This window comes from Elgaria multicarinata, chromosome 3 (genome assembly GCF_023053635.1).
Source record: "Elgaria multicarinata webbii isolate HBS135686 ecotype San Diego chromosome 3, rElgMul1.1.pri, whole genome shotgun sequence".
NCBI lineage: Eukaryota > Metazoa > Chordata > Lepidosauria > Squamata > Anguidae > Elgaria > Elgaria multicarinata.
The window spans coordinates 163,648,779-163,667,888 of NC_086173.1; the positions used below are offsets into that span (position 1 = coordinate 163,648,779).

Here is a 19,110-nt window from a genome sequence, read left to right on the forward strand (position 1 = left end):
CCAGGGTGAAATATCCGGGATCTTCCTTCAAGGACACCAGGGGCGTTACTAGACGAGGCTCTAGCGCGCGTTACCTTCCGCAGTCACGTCGAGGCTTCCAGATGACGTTCACGAGGATCCGCCGTTATCCCGCGGTGAAGCCTCTTTCTCCCGACTTTAAAAAAGTGAGTTTTAGGGCGCCTTTTCCTGCTGTCCCGCGGTAATTCGGAGTACGTGTGGGAGGATGTGAGGTCACTGCGGTCCGCACTGGGCAGGAAAAGGCGTGCTAAGGGGGAGTGGTCAGCGGCTTCGGTCAAGCCGCCTCCGCCATTTGCGCGCAGTCCGCCAGCTGGGGCAGCGCGGCGGAGCGGCTTTTTTTTTTTATTTCCCCAGTGACAGTTTGCGCAGGAACGGAGGACCGGAAAAGTGGCTGGTGACTCCTTGCGGTGGGCAGCTACCGTGGCCGCATAATGGCGGTGCTGTACGCTGCCTGTTAGTGTGGGTACCAGGCTGGCAGAGGGCAGAGCTGTTTGTGGGCTGCTGCCATGGCTACGGCCAGATGTGGGTTGGCTCCTTGGGATGGGGCACAGGGCACAGAGGCGGTCATCGCCGCCGACACCTCAGAGGCATGATGGGAGATGTAGGCACAGAGTGGCCATGCAGACGATTGACCTCGGGTCATATGACACCCGCCACGACCCCCATCAGGAAGTGAGCGCATCAATGTTGACCCTCAACAGCACCAGCAGCACTTCGGCTGGCACTGGCACTGCCGCCGCTGCCGCCGCCAGGGCCGGCGGCGGCATCGCTGACGGCTGCACAAGTTTGCGGTCTTTCGGACGTGCGCAAACCGTGCAGCGAGCGAAAAAAAAAGCCGCGGCAATCAGGCCGGTGTGGCTGCGCAACCGTTCTCGCGGCGGCAGCAGCACAACCGGCGCAAACTTCCGCCACAAATCGAAGGCAGGTGTGGATGATGAGGCGTCACGGCTGAACGGGAAAAGCCGCTTTCACCGCTCCTCAACGACGGAACACCCGGTACGTCTAGCAACGCCCCAGGAGCTGAAAGAAAGAGGAGGCATTCCTCATGGCAAAACAGTCAGGGAAGCAGATGGAAGGTTCATTCTCAAGATTTTCATACTACCTTTCATCCACATTTCTAGGATACTTGGAATACATCAGAGTGAAATCACCTCATAATAAATACAACACAAAAACCTGCAATCAAACATAAGAATGCAGCTGGAAAAGCAGCCATTAAACTAGTTAGCCTGAATGCATAATATTTTAGGATTTTATGTATATTGGGTTTTTTAATATTATTGTGATGATGGTTTCTGTTGTGCTGGTCTATGACTGAAATAAACAAACATACATACATACATACATACATAATAAACCTGGCATAATTATAAATTTCTACACTCACGCTGAAATTAAAACATTTAAGGAAGGGATGCAGTTTGTTTCCTGTCAAAAGCTGCCTGAATTTCCTGCCTGTCTCTGCCCGCCATCTCTCCATCCATCTGCCTGGAGTTTTGCTTCTGCTGCACAGCAAAACTCCACTTTGAACCCACCAGGTCCTTCCCAGTCACTGGCTCAGCAGCAGAGGTGGAAAGTAGGAAATGGCTTGTTTTATTTATTTATGTATTTAAAATTATTTTTCGCCTGCCTTGGAGGGTAGACCCCTTTCGAAACATCCTCCGAAATGCCCCTCCTGCCCCTGTCTAGCGCTGCAGATTCACTCGTTTTATCTCTTATGGGGGAAGCAGAGAAGTTAAAGCAGCTGCAGGTTCCTGGGAGGGAGGAAAAAGCAAAACCCCTTTGCAGATTAACACCATTATTTACCCGCCTTCGGCCATAATGAAAAGACACATATCCCAACACCAGATCCCCACCCCCCACCCCACCCCACCCCATGCCCCCTTGAACCCCTCCAAGACAGATTTGAAAAGCACCCTGTTATATTCACGATCACACGAGCAGAAATGGTGCCTGTGTTCAGGGGCAGAGGCTCCAACTACAAGAACAGAGCGAGGCCTCAGGCCTATTCTACTCCTGCCCCACGTGCCCTAGATTTCCTTCCTGCCCCCCACATGGCCTTTCATCTCCTTCCGCCCACAGCCGCCACTTCTCCTGTCTTCATTCTTCTCCCGACCCGCTTCTGCCTCGTCTAGCCGCCCCTCACTTCTGCCAAGCACCGCCTCGACCCCTCCTGCCCCCCGTTTCTGCCACCCCCCAGCCTGCCCCTGCCTGAGCCCACAGGTGCCGCCTCCCCACCTCCCTCCCTGCACTCACGCAGGACGAAGCAAGAGCCCTTCTGCCACCCTCCTGCTTCCTCCCCGCTGAGCCCGGTGTCGCGGCAGGAAGGGGCTGCGGGCAGGAGGGGGGCGGGCGAGGGGCAGCCTGAGAGGTTTGGGGAAGACGGGTAGAGAGGGGGAGACGAACCCCGAAGTGCCTCCACTTCCCGCCTCAGCTGCATCCAGGCGGGGAAACGCCAGAGTTGGCTCCGTTTTATTTATGGACTCAAGAGTTACTTCTGCGCCGCCTCGAAGGGTCCCTTCGGCAAAAGATCCCCCTATGTGCCCACCCCAAAAGATCCTCCTATGTGCCCACCCCACCACCCCAAAAGATCCTATGTGCCCACCCCACCACCCCAAAAGATCTTATGTGCCCACCCCACCACCCCAAAAGATCCTATGTGCCTACCCCACCACCCCAAAAGATCCTATGTGCCCACCCCACCACCCCAAAAGATCCTATGTGCCCACCTCACCACCCCAAAAGATCCTCCTATGTGCCCACCCCAAAAGATCCTCCTATGTGCCCACCCCCACCACCCCAAAAGATCCCCCTATGTGCCCACCCCAAAAGATCCTCCTATGTGCCCACCCCCACCACCCCAAAAGATCCTCCTATGTGCCCACCCCAAAAGATCCTCCTATGTGCCCACCCCCACCACCCCAAAAGATCCTATGTGCCCACCCCACCACCCCAAAAGATCCCCCTATGTGCCCACCCCCACCACCCCAAAAGATCCTGTGCCCACCCCACCCCCCCAAAAGATCCTCCTACGTGCCCACCCCACCACCCCAAAAGATCCTCCTACGTGCCCCCACCCCACCCCACCCCCAAAAGCCCTCGTGTACGACGGCGGATTCAGTCATCTTAACCCTGGCTGGAGCTCAGAGGTCGAAGCAGCTGCAGGTTTCTAGGATGGAGGGAAAAGGCAAAGCCCCCGTGCAGAGGGACGCTGCGCTCCGCCCGCCCGGACTTCTGCCCCGCCGCCTCCCCAAAAGCCCATCTTGAACTCACCAGAAGAGCCCTTTCAGCCACGGAGCCAGCGTCAGCCTGGGGGAGAGAGGCAGGAAATGGCTTCCTCAGCCCCCTCCCCTCCTTCCCAGATGCCCCCTCTCTCTAGGGCCGGGGATTCAGACAGTTTAACCCCTTTTCAGGAGCTCACAAGTTTCCCCGGAGGGAGGAATAAGCCAAGGGAGGCATATTTTGGAGTGAGTGTGCCTGTGTTCTGGCAGTGTGAGTGTATTGATATAATGTCTGAATCGGGTGCCTGGTTGTTTGACTATGAACGGATGCATGTGCAGTGGGGAGGAGGGCTGTAGTTTTCTCTGTGTGAGTTGGAGGGGATGATTTGGAGGTGATATTCATATTAAATAATACATTTTGACCCATAGACCTTCCTCTCCAATTTGTTTGATATAATTGGCATGACATATGGCTAATTGTAAATTTGGTCCCTTTTAACCTCAGAACCTACAGCAAATGGGTCAAAAACACCCCAGTGGGTAACTAGTGCTAATCCAAACCGACAAACATTTAATCCCAGCCGACACGCATCACCACAGACATGATTGTAAATAAGAATCTATTTATTGTAAAAATTGCAAAATTAAACAAGTGGCATGGTGCTTATTTAAGTATATAATCTGTGGGTGTGTGTGTGGTTAGAAGAAAAGAGAATGAAATACAAGATTAATTAAAAGAATTGCAGTTGCCAAAGCAGGTATTACCATCTTAGCTAATAAGGTAACAGCTTGAGCGTCTAGCATTGTTATGACTCCTCCTTATCCGCTTCTGTTTACTACTTGCGGTTTAAAGCTAAACTAAAACACATTTGACTATACTAAAACATAGTAGTTAACTCTCCCCCTTCTTCCTCCTGCACACTACTTGAACCTAAAAGCTATGTTGAAGCATTACTAAGTTCCTCTAGGCATGTGAAGAATAAAAACAAGACTGATAGAGAACACATCCAAGACTTAGAAACAATTCCAAGTTCCAGTTTCAGAAATAACTCCAAGTCCTAAAGTCTAAAAATACTCGAAGTCCCAACTTTCAGAAAAATGTTCTAAGTCCCATAGTCTAAAAGCATAAATAGATTCATAGTTACCCAAATCCTTAGGTCAGTTAATCCAAAAGTCAGAGGTGAAGTCAAAGAGAGGGCGAAAAAAAAAAAAAATCTGCCTTGCAACCTTTGCTACCTGTGCTTTTATACATTTGTTCTGGCCAAAGGTGGAGGACTCAATGAGTGAGGAGACCACCATCTTCCAATCACAAATGGCGTGAATAAGTGATTAGACCACCCATTCACCAATTAGAAGTCTCCCCTTCCCCAATATCTCATGGGTTATACCCATGGGGTTCATTAAAACATGGCTGCCATACGGGCATCTTATCTTATTTATTACATTTCTATACCACCCAATAGCCGGAGTTCTCTGGGCGGTTCACAAAAATTAAAAACATTCAGAGTATAAAACAACAGTATAAAACCATAATATAAAATACAATATAAAAGCTCAACCAGATAAAAACAGCAGCAATGCAAAATTACGAATTTAAAACACCAAGTTAAAATCTCATCCAATTTCTCCTAGCACCACTAGTTGGTTTTGGTGAATGAAGCTGCCTTCCTTCTTTGCTATTAGTACACTTTGCTGCTTGCCCAATGGATGACACCATGATATTTATGTTGAGAGTCACATATGGTGCACCAGAGTACTCTAGCATGGCCATTTTCATTTATTCACATTTCATTTTGTGAAGCCACCTCTTCTAAAAGAGTCGGTGAGCCATCTTTTATAAAACAATCACATTCTTGGTTATAGGAATGAAATTCATACATATCAGCAGAAAACTGCCAGAGAACATATCGGGAACTTTAATTGTGTTACATGGCAGCTTATCCCTGGTTCTAAACCGATTCTACAAATGGAATCAGTAGTATTACCTCTTTTAAGTGAGTATAACTACCATAGCCAGAAGTTGAAGGCTTCTACTTTATACGCTTAGCACATATGCATGAAATCAGCAATAGACTTCTATTTCCTGTGAAGTAGTTTTGGCAAACAGTTTGACAAGTTACTAAAGACAGGCATAAACTTCGAGGTATAGAACAGTGTCCAAAATGCTCACATTTTTATGCAGTCATTTATCAAGATTTCATCATAATACTTGATTGGTGTCTAGCACAGTGGTTCCCAAAGTGGGCAGTACTGCCCCCTTGGGGGAAGTGGGATTGCATAGGGGGGTATTAAGAGGCAAGGAAGCGGCACGGGGGCGCTAAGAGGCAAAGGGGGTGCTCGCGGTGGTCTTTTCCAAGAAGCGCCTCTCCAGAAGGTCTTAAAACCCAGGGACATTTTTATGGGAGAAGGTAGTTTGGTCCCAAGCCATATAGGGGAAGAATCCACACATGTATTAATACCGTTAAAGAAGAGTCCTTTTAACGGTGAATTGAAATGTTTCAAAAGCACCAAAACGCTAATGAAGAGACCCTGCTTGGTGTGCCCTGCCACGCTGGCTGCAAAACAGAGGCGTTCGCTCTCTTTTCCCTCCCTTGGCAAGCCTGTGGCAGGTGCCTCCCATTTAAAGGGGCAGTGTGCAGTGCGGCCTCTTTTTCATTCTCGGCTCAGCTCCTGCACCCGGCTGCCACCACCACTGCTGAGCCCGGGCGCCCACACCAGCAGGATCCAAAGCAGCGCGGCCCCTTTAAATGGGAAGCACCCGCCCCAGGCTTGCCGAGGGAGGGAGGGAAAAGATGTAATTAGATTTTGAATAAATATTCAATAAATTGTTACTGTTTTGAATTTTATTATTATTATCTTCCTTAGTGGGTCGTTGAAAACCGCAATTCTGAAAAATGACTTTTATAGTGTAGGGTAGGGGGCACTGGGCATGAGTTTGTGGAACCAAGGGGGCGGTTACCTGAAAAAGTTTGGGAACCACTGGTCTAGCACATCTTTGAACTTACATTCCTCTTCAGACATATTTGGACATATCCGCCCAAACAACTGCTCCCAGGTGTCACGTTTGAGGACATTCTCTTTTTAGCAGGTGTACACCACGAGATGTCAAAACAAGTTTTTTTCCTCCTAGTGGACGTCTGAGCATGCTCCGTTCTCTCATCCAGCTTGCTCACACTCCTGACACACTGTGGCCTTGAATGTGCTCTGAGAACCTGCTTGTAAAGTCCACTGTGGGTTTTTTCTTTCCTTTTCTTGAAGGACAATCCTGCAAGTCTTAGCTAGAGTCTTAGTTAATGGTATTTATTTATTTATTTATTTATTACATTTTTATACCGCCCAATAGCCGAAGCTCTCTGGGCGGTTCACAAAAATTAAAACCACAGTAAAACACCCAACAGGTTAAAACACAATTACGAAATACAATATAAAAAGCGCAACCAGGATAAAACCACACAGCAAAGTTGATATAAGATTAAAATGCAGAGTTAAAACAGTAAAATTTAAATTTAAGTTAAAATTAAGTGTTAAAATACTGAGTGAATAAAAAGGTCTTCAGCTGGCGACGAAAGCAGTACAGTGTAGGCGCCAGGCAGACCTCTCTGGGGAGCTCGTTCCACAACCGGGGTGCCACAGCGGAGAAAGCCCTCCTCCTAGTAGTTAATGGTATAAAATCAATTAGCATAAAATCAAACTTCAAAGTCTTCAAGTCCATGTTTCGGGGTCTGGAATATACCTCTGGGGGGGTCTTTCAATTATGTGCGTGAATTCTTTGATGGGAGGTAAGCACATTGAAGCTCTTCCCAATGTATTTATTTATTTATAATAATAATAATAATAATAATAATAATTTCTTACCCACCTCTCTGATTGGATCGAGGCAGGGAACAACAATAAGCATAAAATACATAAAATACTGATTAAAAACATGGTATACACTGTTTAAAAACATCCTAAAAGCATACTAAAATATCCTAAAATTCTACTGGATAGGCCTGCCAGAAGAGATCAGTCTTGATAGCTTTCTTGAATGCTAAATATTTATTTACAATATTTATATACCGCTCCCTATCTAAAGTAGATTCTGGAGCAGTGCACATAGGGATATAAACAGTAAAAAGATTTAAAAAGCAAATTAAAATTGATTCAATTGAAGGCTTCATGAAATAGGCTTGTGTCAGGAGGCGCCGTAAGCAGCCTAGTGGTGGCACCTGACTGACCTCCAGGGGCAGGGAGTTCCAAAGACAGAAGCCACCACACTAAAGGCTCTTCTCCTGGTGGGTTCAAATTGGGCCAAAGGTCGATGTGGAACTATTAGGAGCACACCCTCCAATGACCTTAGGGACTAGCCATGTTGGTAAGGAAGAAGGCATCCTGGTCCTATGCAGGGCTTTGTAGGCTAGTTCCAAAACCTTAAACCTCGCCTGGTAACCTTTAAGCAACCAGTGCTGTTCCCTCAGCAAAGGAGTGATATGCTGAAAAGCAGCTCCTGACAACAGCCGAGCTGCTGCGTTCTGCACTAGCTCCAGTTTCTGGAGCAGCCGTAAGGGCAGCCCCACACAAAGCACATCACAGCGATCTAGTCTTGAGGTTACCATTTAAAAGGTTTCTCCCCTATGTGACTTTTTTGGTGTACAGTAAGTTCCTGGACCCTATGGAAGCTCTTCCCACACTCTAGGAATTAAAATGGTTTCTCTTCAGTATGAATTATTTGATGGGAAGTAAGGTAATGCTTCTGACTGAAGCTCCTCCCACACTCCAGGCAGTTAAAGGGTTTCACCCCTATGTGAATTTTTTGATGGAGGTCAGGAAGCCACTTGTCCGAAACTTCATCCCACACTCAGGGCAGTTAAATTGTTTCTCCCTCTTGGGGATTCTGCGATGCATAATAAGGCCTCCACTTCTACTGAAGCTCTACCCACATTCTGGACATTTAAAAGCTTTTTCTTCTGTGAATTGCTTGATGGCGAGTGAAGTTTTGACGCAGACCGAAGCTCTTTCCACACTCCAGACACTTAAAGGGTTTCTCCCCTGTGTGAATTCTGCAATGTACTGTAAGATCTCCACTCTGACGAAAGCTCTTTCCACACACCAAGCATTTAAAGGGTTTCTCCCCTGTGTGTATTCTACAGTGTGAGATAAAATTTCCACTCTGAGTAAAGCTCTTTCCACACTCCAGGCATTTATATGGTTTCACCCCTGTGTGAATGTTTTGATGGTAAGTAAGATAATCTCTCCGATTGAAGCTCTTTCCACACTCCACACATTTAAATGGTTTCTCCCCTGTGTGAATTATTTGATGGGAGGCAAGACTTCCACTGTATCTGAAGCTCTTTCCACACTCCAGGCATTTAAAGGGTTTCTCCCCCGTGTGCATTCTGCAGTGTGCAATAAGGTGTCCATTGTAACTAAACGTCTTTCCACACTTCAGGCATTTAAAGGGTTTCTCCCCTGTGTGAATTCTTCGATGGATGGTAAGACTTCCACTGTAACTGAAGCTCTTTCCACACTCCAGGCATTTAAAGGGTTTCTCCCCCGTGTGCATTCTGCGGTGTACAATAAGGTGTCCATTTTGACTAAAGTTCTTTCCACACTCTAGGCATTTATATGGTTTCACCCCTGTGTGAATTCTTTGATGGATGTTAAGATTTCTACTCTGACCAAAGCTCTTTCCACACTCCAGACATTTAAATGGTTTCTCCCCTGTGTGAATTCTTTGATGGGAGGTAAGATGATAACTCTGACCAAAGCTCTTTCCACACTCCAGACATTTAAATGTTTTCTCGCCTGCGTGAATTCTTTGATGGGAGGTAAGACTTCCACTGTGACTGAAGCTCTTTCCACACTCTAGGCATTTATATGGTTTCACCCCTGTGTGAATTCTTTGGTGGATGTTAAGATTTCTACTCTGACCGAAGCACTTTCCACACTCCAGACATTTAAATGGTTTCTCCTCTGTGTGAATTCTTTGATGGGAGGTAAGACTTCCACTGTGACGGAAGCTCTTCCCACACTGAGGGCAGTTAAATGGCTTCTCCATTGTGTGGATTCTGTGATGCATAGTAAGGTTTCCACGGCTACCGAAGTTCTTCCCACACTCCAGGCATTTAAATGGTTTCTCCCCTGTGTGAATTCTTTGATGGCACGTAAGATGACCAGGCCGCTGAAAGCTCTTTCCACACTCCAGGCATTTAAACGGTTTCTCCCCTGTATGAATTCTTTGATGGCTGGTAAGATGACCAGGCCGCCGAAAGCTCTTTCCACACTCCAGGCATTTAAACGGTTTCTCCCCCGTGTGGATTCTTTGGTGTGCAATAAGTTGTCCACTGTGACTAAAGCTCTTTCCACACTCCAGACATTTAAAGGGTTTCTCCCCTGTGTGAATTCTTTCATGGGAGGTAAGTTGACCAGGTCGAATGAAGCTCATTCCACACTCCAGACATTTATGTGGTTTCAACTCTGTGTGAGTTTTTTGATGGGAGATCAGGTAGCCACGTCTCCGAAACTTCATCCCACACTCAGAGCAGTTAAATGGTTTCTCAATTGTGTGGATTTTGTGATGCGTCTTAAGGCTCGCACTTCTACTGAAGCTCTTCCCACATTCCAGACATTTAAAAACTTTCTCCTCTCTGTGCATTGCTTGATGGGAAGTAAGGCCTTGACGCAGACCAAAGCTCTTCCCACACTTCAGACATTTAAATGGTTTCTCCCCTGTGTGAATTATTTGATGGGAAGTAAGATTTCCACTCTGACTGAAGCTCTTTCCACACTCCAGACATTTATATGGTTTCTCCCCCGTGTGAATTTTATGATGGGAGGTAAGTCCTCTACTCCCAGTGAAGCTCTTTCCACACTCCAGGCATTTAAAGGGTTTCTCCCCTGTGTGAATTCTTTGATGGCAGGTAAGATCTCCTCTCTGACTGAAGCTCTTTCCACACTCCAGGCATTTATATGGTTTCTCCCCTGTGTGAATTCTTTGGTGTAAAGTAAAGCAATATCTCCGACTGAAGCTCTTTCCACACTCCAGACATTTATATGGTTTCTCCCCTGTGTGAATTCTTTGGTGTAAAGTAAGGCAATATCTCCGACTGAAGCTCTTTCCACACTCCAAACATTTAAAGGGTTTCTTTCCTGTGCACGTTTCCCAATAGTTAACAAGTTCTGACTTATGAGCAAGCTTTTCCCCACTCTCATGGCACTCGGTCCTTCCTGATGCATTCTGTGTTTTTCCATGAACTGCTATTTCATGGAAGTCACTGTCCACATAAGCAATGGATTTATTCCTCTGCTTCTTTCTAAGCTTGCCCTTCTGCTTCATTCCATGCTGATTCCCAAAATTCTCTTCCACATCTGATACCTTATTGCTTTCGGCCAACATTTGATGGTCTCCCTTTTCATTTTCTGTTTCACACACATTCCCTGCAAAAGTAGAGTGAGAAACACAACATGAAGGCAAAGAAGAAACAGGCTTTGCAATCAAGACATGATGACCTCAAAGACTTGGTGATCAGGCTGGACTTCTCACATGTTATGCTCTACCCATTGACTGCGTGAATAAACCATATTATTATTATTATTTATTTATATAGCACCATCAATGTACATAGCAGACGGCATCCACATGTAGTCACCCATCCTGTTGCAGGGTGAAGCCTATTCACAACTGCCATTCAAAGGGAGAAGGGTGTTTAGCCAAGACAGTCAGAACCCAGGTGACCTGGCTCTGACTAGCACTGGAAGCCAAGAGCTGCCACAACATGTTCCCATCTGGAAACCACTCTGCTCTGGGACAAGGTTTGAGACTCTGTACCTTCTGTGGGTGCAAAGAGACCAATTCAAGATACTATTGGTGTACCTCCCATCCTGCTGTCTAATGGGCTTCCTGACAGCAGGATGGTCTTGGATATTGTGTTGGGACAACCCTAGGACTTTGGTCCTGGGGGACTAACATCCATGAGGTGGTTGCCTTAACAAGACCATCTCAGGACGTGATATCCCCCATGGGGTTGTCTCAGCTAGTCATCAGCCCAGCATATACGGCTTGGCAATCCCTTTGCTTCGGGGCATAAGCAGAATGCTCTGGATATTGGGGGTGGTAATGACGCTGATGTCATGGAGGCGGTTTATACGCTCCCAAGGTGCAAATTTGTGCGGTGTCAGTTATATGACAGAGCCACAGATTTGCAGTCACCGTGGGGGGTTTCCCAAGAAGCTGTGATTTCAAAAAACACACACGGGGACTTACTCAACTTTTTCAGTGGGAGCGAAGTCACCCCCACTCTTCCATCATCTGACCTCGCTCCATGGCCAATCTGTGGGGCGGTCCTGTCTGTGTACCAGGAAGAGGGTGGGGCGGGGCTCCAGTACCACGATGGCCGCCAGAAAACCCACGCTCCCTCCTTGGCTTGGGGATTACTGACGCCACCCCAGGTAAGTGAAACCACAGGATTTTGGGAGAAGGCAGTGCCAACTTTGCACCGTGAAAACAGCCCCATGGTCAGTTCACTTCCTGATGGCGTTTGGTCTCACGGTACCAATGGGAGGAGGGCACATTAAGATGGTCGCCCCCCAAACATCCCATAAACAGTGTCAAAAGATATTTTGTCCCTCCTGAATCATCTCCTTTTATAGGTGATCTGAAGTCCTTCCCTTGTTTGTTTAGAAGCGCCAAGACCGGAACTTCTATCTCTATGAAATAAACCTACTTGATCCTCCAGGGGAATCTAGTAGTGCAGAACCTCCAGCCCACAGGCTTGCGGAGGATCCCAATCTGGCCCACAGAAGACTGGGCACCCTCCGTGGGCTCCTTCTCCAAGACATACCCATGTTATCTCTGAACTGGGATGAGAACCCATGAGAGCATTCCCCTATGCGCTCCTCACTTCCCCATGAGAAGGCAACAGGCATGAAGTGGGGTCCATTCGTTAACTCCAGGCACAGATAGGAGACAGCATGAGTCTTCCCCTGGACCAGCAGCCCTTCCAGGAGTGGGTTTTGCCAGTGCCTGCCTGGTCCCACTAGGCACTACTCCTGTGCCTAACTTAGTCGCCACTTGCAGGATTTGGCTCCTGCAAACGCCGGCACAGACCACTTCTCCAGGCAGAAAGAAAGGTGGAGAAGAGATGCTAGTTCTTCATGACATACACGACTCATCCTAATCTTGCATTTGGACAGAAGTGCTGATAAAGGTCTGATTCACTTTGTGAACGTGTTGTCCCAATGACTGAGACAGTTGCCTGGGTGTGGTGCAAATCGTCCTGTAAGCCCCATCTTCCTGGCCTCCGTCAAATAAACAAAAACAGTTTGGCAGGAAAGGATTCGCTACTTCCTTGCTCAGTTTTCACCTTCACAGGTCAAACTCTGGAGTTGATTGTCCTTTTCCTAGGCAGCTCATGCGTACCTACAGATCTGCCCATTGCCAGAGGGGTGACTGCTGCCAATTCATATCACTCCTGAACAAACAGCACAAGGCCCTTCCTGAGTTGTCCCATTCTCACCCCTCTCCCTCCTTACATCTATCAGTCAAGGCAACAGGATCTTACCCAGGGAAGCCGAAAGATTCCCATCGTTTTCCTCCATGACTTTCCTTTGGCCTGGATCCAGCAGACCCCCACTCCTCTAAGGTGAAATGTCCAGGGCCCTCCTTCAAGGACACCGGGAGCTGAAAGAAAGAGGAGGCATTCCTCATGGCGAAATGTAAGGGTAGGATTCTCATACTACCTTTCAACCATATTTCTAGGATAGTTGGAATACATCAGAGTGAAATCACCTCATAATAAATACAATTCAAAAACCTGCAATCAAACTTAAGAACGCAGCTGGAAAAGCAGCCATTAAACTAGTTAACCTGAATGCGTAATAAGCCTGGAAGAATTTTAAAGTTCTACACTCAAGCTGAAATTAAACCATTTAAGGAAGGGATGTGGTTTCTGCCTGAGTTTCCTGCCTGTCTCCCCGCAATCTCTCCATCCATCTGCCTGGAGTTTTGCTTCTGCTGCAAAGCAGAACTCCACTATGTACTGATGTAAGCAGCCCCCAGGACCCCAGAGTCTTCAGGCTCAGGTCAGCCTGCCAGCTGAAGTAGGATGTGGTTTTCTAGAGGAAGCCTGTGGCCAACCGTTACGTTTATCTGCCCAGCAACACGTATCTGCTCAAGTAACATGCACATGCTTTCACATCTTAGAAAGTACCTGGACAAATGCATTGCTAGCTGTGGAAATGTACCATGACATGCGCATTATAACAGCTGTGACGTAGTATGCATGTATAAAAAGTCTGAGTGACCAATGCCCGGGCTACTCCCATCTTTGTATGCGTGTAGTCTTCAGTGCACTGTAATAAACTCGGGTTATGGATCTTATCCCGTGTCACCTGTGATTGATTGGAAGGCGGTCGGACACGCACCTAGTGGGTTCTTTTTCCGACCCTTACCACAGTACCCAGCAGGTCCTTCCCAGTCACTGGCTGAGTTTAGACAACACGCTAATCAACGGTTGATTTCCATTTTGCTCCTTCCCTGCGCCCCGCACCCACCCCAACAGCCTGTCATCTGAACTCAACCACTGCCTCAGCAGCAGCCTGGCTGGGACACTCTGACTTTGGTTTAGCCTCTAAGAAGTGAAGGAAGGGTGGAAAGCAGGAAATGGCTTGTTTTATTTACTTAAAATTATTTTTCAGCTGCCTTAAAGGGTAGACCTCTTTTGCAATGACGCCCACCCCCCAAAACCCTCCCGCCGGCCTGTCTAGCACTGCAGATTCACTCATGTTAACCCTTAATGGCAAGTTAAAGCAGCTGCAGGTGCCTGGGAGGGAGGAAAAAGCAAATCTCCTCTGCAGATTAACACCGTTATGTACGCTCCCGCCCCCTGCCATCTTGAAACTATGGTGACCCTATGAAAAGGAGGACAGGGCTCCTGTATCTTTAACAGTTGTATTGAAAAGGAAATTTCAGCAGGCGTCATCTGTATATGTGGAGAACCTGGTGAAATTTCCTCTTCATCACAACAGTTAAAGCTGCAGGAGCCCTGCCCTCTCTTAAATCTGGTCACTCTAGTATAGCTCCTGCAGCTTTAACTGCGGTGATGAAGACGGAATTTCACCAGGTTCCCCATATATACAAATGACACCTGCTGAAATTCACTTTTCTATGCAATTGTTAAAGATACAGGAGCCCTGTCCTCCTTTTCATAGGGTCACCCTATTTGAAACCCCACCCCACTCATGCCCCCTTGAACCCCTCCAAGACAGGAGCAATGGCATTTGAAAAGCACCCTGTTATATTCACAATCACACAAGCGAAAAGTGGTGCATGTGTGTGTGTGTTCAGGGGCAGTGGCTCTAATTCTAATAACAGAGTGAGGCCTCAGGCCTATCCAACTCCTGTCCCCCATGCCCTAGATTTCCTCCCTGCCCCACACATGGCATTTCATTTCCCTCCCCCCCACCCCCCATATCCCCTGTCTTCTTCATTCTTCTCGCTTCCCGTCTTCCCCCTCGTCTAGCCGCCCCTCATTTCTGGCAACCACCGCCTCGTGCCCTCCTGCCCCCCGTTTCTGCCACCCCCCAGCCTGGGCCCACCGCCCTCCCCACCTCCCTCCCTGCACTCACGCAGGACGAAGCAAGCGCCCTTCTGCCACCCTCCTGCTTCCTCCCCACGGAGCCCGGTTTCGCGGCAGGAAGGAGCTGCAGGGGCTGCGGGCAGGTGGGGGCAGCCTGAAAGGTTCGGGGGTCCTGAGCAGAGAGGGGGAGACGAGCCCCCGAAGTGCCTCCAGCCCCCGCCCCCGCTGCATCCAGGAGGGGAGACGCCAGAGCCTGGTTTCGCGCCTAAGAAGGGAGGGACGGACCGAGGGGCCAGGAAGCAGGAAATGGCTCCGTTTCCTTCATTGACTCAAAATTACATCTGCGCCGCCTCGAAGGGTCGATCCCTTCCGCAAAAGATTCCCCCCAAGGCTTTCCTAAGTGGCTCCCCTCCTACCCAAGCCCAATATGGGACAGCGGATTCAGTCAGAGGTCGAAGCAGCTGCAGGTTTCTGGAAGGGAGAGAAAAGGCAAAGCCCCCGTGCAGAGGGACGCTGCGCTCCGCCCGCCCGGACTTCTGCCCCGCCGCCTCCCCAAAAGCCCATCTTGAACTCACCAAAAAAGCCCTTTTAGGGAGAGGGAGGCAGGGACTGGCTTTCGCGACACTCACGCAAGACGAAGGAAGGAGGCGAAACTTCTGCCACCCTCCTGCTTCTCCCCGGCTGAGCCCGGTGTCACGGCAGGAAGGGGCTGCGGGCGGGAGGGGGCAGGCCGAGGGGCAGCCTGAAAGGTTCGGGGGTCCTGAGCAGAGAGGGGGAGAAGAGCCCTGAAAGGCCTCCAGCCGCCTCAGCTGCATCCAGGCGGGGAATGGCCAAGCTCTCTGGGCGGTTTACAAAAATTAAGACCACTCAAAGTATAAAACCATAATATAAAATACAATATAAAAGCACAACCAGGATAAAATCAGCAGCAGTGCAGATATACACATTTAAAACAACCATGGTAAAATTAATTTACAGACTGTTAAAATACTGGGAGAATAAGGGTGACCCTATGAAAAGGAGGACAGAGCTCCTGTATCTTTAACAGTTGTATTGAAAAGGGAATTTCAGCAGGTGTCATTTGTATATATATGGGGAACCTGGTGTAATTTCCTTGCCATCGCAACAGTTAAAGCTGCAGGAGCTATACTAGAGTGACCAGATTTAAAAGAGGGCAGGGCACCTACAGCTTTAACTGTTGTGATGAAGAGGGAATTTCCCCAGGTTCTCCATATATACAAATGACACCTGCTGAAATTCTCTTTTCAATACAACTGTTAAAGATGCAGGAGCCCTGTCCTCCTTTTCATAGGGTCACCCTAAAAAAGGTCTTCACCTGGCATCTAAAAGAATATAGTGTAGGTGCCAGGTGAACCTCCTTAGGGAGCTCATTCCACAGCCGGGGTGCCACAGCAGAGAAGGCCCTCCTCCTGGTAGCCACCTGCCTCACTTCCTTTGGCAGGGGCTTACGGAGGACCCCCGAGGAAGTCAGGGACTGGACAGGTACATATGGGAGAAGGCGTTCATTCAGATAGCCAGGCCCCAAGCTGTTTAGGGCTTTAAATGTTAATACCAGCACTTTGAATCAGGCCCAGACCTGGACTGGCAGCCAATGAAGCTGGAAGATGTGTTATCAGCAATAGCTGCACTTTGAATACTCACTGGAAAAGACCATATGGAAAAGACCGGGCTTCTGTATCTTTAACAGTTGTATAGAAAAGGGAATTTCAGCAGGTGTCTTTTGTATGCAGAATTAGGCCTACCAAAATACATGAACGCCAACATGCAGAAAGCAGTCATACTTTAAACATGTTCAATAGTCAGGAAATTTCTGAATCAGTAAAAGACAGCATGACTTGGCAAAGCCCATCATGTTCATTTAGCAAAATCACCACCAGCAAGAAGAGAGAGATAAATGATGATGATGATGATAATGGTAACCCTGTTATTTAAAAAAAATTTTTTTAAGAAGGATGAACAATTAGGAATTTTTACAAAATATATGTCATGCCAATTATATCAAACAAATTGGGAGAGGAAGGTCTATGGGTAAAAAAAAATGTATTATTTAATAGGAATATCACCTCCAAATCATCCTCTCCACACACACCCAAAACTACAGCCCTCCTACCAACACACACAGACTGCAAACATGCACATGCATCCATTCACTCAAACAGCAATGCACCCCATTCACCCATACACACACAAACATCATTCTTACCTCCTACTTGCTGCTGCTTCTCTGGGAGAGGCGATGGGAGGGGACGCACAAGAACGCGTCCTTCTAGGCTAGGGGTTCTCAACCTTTTTTGCTCCATTCCCCCCCCCTTTTCACCATTGTTCAGAATATAACTCCCCCCTTACCAAGATAGTCTAACTCAAAAGGTGCATTTAAAGGGGCAACGCAGTGTTGCCCCTTTAAATGGAAGCTTGAAAATTCTAGGATTGCGAGGGAGGGAAAAGAGGCCTTTTCTTTCCAGATGACATGACACTTTTCTGGTACGTTTTTAATAACATGTGTAGGAAGACATAATCTACAGGACATCATACTTTGCTGAATAGTGGTCCCAATTCCCCCCCCCTGGAACCTTAAAATTCCCCCCTTGTTGAGAACCCATGTTCTAGGGCCACCTCCCCCTGCCAATCCGGGTGTTCTCCTTGGCCAGTGCAATTGCGGCAGCCAAGGAGAATGCCAGATTGGCACTGGGAGGGGTTGAAGGACGTGTTCCCAGAAGTGTGTTAGCCTTTAGTATAGCCGAGTGGGTTCTAGTCCCCTCTCGGCCATGGAAACCCACTGGGTGACTTTGGGACAATCACAGACTCTCAGCCCAACCAACCTCACAGGGTTGTTGCTGTGAGGATAACATGGAGAGGATTATGTACACCACCTTGGGTTCCTTGGAGGAAAGAAGGCAGGATATAAACGTAATAAATAAATAATACCAGGCCAGGAGAAAGGGTGGAGGAACTGTCAATCAAACATCACAATTAATTTTACACAGCTTCACAGTAGCCCATAGTCACACAACAGTGGAATTAGAACATGTTGTGTGGGGAGTACCCCTTAGAAACTCAACCACTGAGTGTTCATACTAGGTTGACTAACGCGCTGTCTGAACTGAGCCACTTTCTGCAACAAAGTTGAGTGAACAGGAAGAAAAGGGCAGGAAAAACCAAGAGGAACTCCCTGACTGAGGGAATCCCAAATCAACGGGCCCATCCTCTGAGAGGAGGGAGCCTACAGGTTGGGGCCATGAAGGCGTGGGCAAAACATAGATATGGATCCACTGTTAGGGATGAGTTTATTCACTGTTAGGGATCACTGGATGAGTTGCAATAGATTGGCAAGGATTTCTGACTCCCAAAAGTTCAACGATTCACCCATCAATACATACCCATTCACCCTAAATTATACTGCTAAAATGATGAAAGCTTGGAGAAACCAGAAGTAGATTTGTGTGTAGAAGGACTGCATGTCTCACTCACTTATGATATGTAGGGTGACCATATGAAAAGGAGGACAGGGCTCCTGTATCTTTTAACAGTTGTATTGAAAAGGAAATTTCAGCAGGTGTCATTTGTTTATATGGGGAACCTGGTGAAATTTCCTCTTCATCACAACAGTTCAAGCTGCAGGTGCCCTGCCCGCTTTTAAATGTGGTCACAGCATAGCTGCAGTATAGCTCCTGCAGCTTTAACTGTTGTGATGAAGAGGAAATTTCACCAGGTGTGACATGCATACAAATGAGACCTGCTAAAATTCTCTTTTCTATGCAACTCTATACAGAAGCCCCGTCCTCCTTTTCATATGGTACTCAAAATTAATTCCTGGTTTCGGAATTCCTTTATTCAACTGCATCTTTTGCATCAGGCTCCAGTTGGTGGATCTCATGGTTTTCGTCAGCAAAGAAAAACAACGTTTTAGGTATATTTATCTCCTTTGGCACTCAAACTGTAAACACAAGATGTGGCGATGGAAACTTGGCTTGGATATCTTTATATGTCAGTGAAAGAACAACGTATTTCCCCCCGTGGTCCAGCTGATGAGCTGGGCTGCGGGGAAAGCGAGGTGGAGTCTGAGCTGAATGGGCAGGAGCCGTGGGTTCTGCGCCTCCGCTTTGGGGAACAGAACTGCTTAGACACATAAATCGGCAGTGGTTGAAATCCCTGCCTCCAAAGTATTTTGAGGCACACGCCCAGGAAAGCTGCTTATAGAAGCTAGCCAAGAGGAGCCACTTCCAGTTTGAGAAAGACCAGCTGAACACCCACCTGAAAAAATGGTGACCCACAATGAGAACTCTTACGTTCTTAAC

The 19,110-nt window shown here is 47.7% G+C and overlaps 1 protein-coding gene across 1 annotated transcript; it reads right to left on the minus strand.

Moving 5' to 3' along the window:
• Window positions 1-7,756: 7,756 nt before the first annotated feature.
• Window positions 7,757-12,904, minus strand: LOC134396109 (zinc finger protein 91-like). The gene is made up of 2 exons (XM_063122469.1): window positions 12,779-12,904; window positions 7,757-10,655 (listed from the first exon to the last, which is right to left on the minus strand). The coding sequence occupies exons 1-2, from the start codon at window positions 12,813-12,815 to the stop codon at window positions 8,170-8,172; spliced, it is 2,523 nt and encodes an 840-aa protein (XP_062978539.1). The 5' UTR covers window positions 12,816-12,904; the 3' UTR covers window positions 7,757-8,169.
• Between the last annotated feature and the right edge of the window lie 6,206 nt (window positions 12,905-19,110).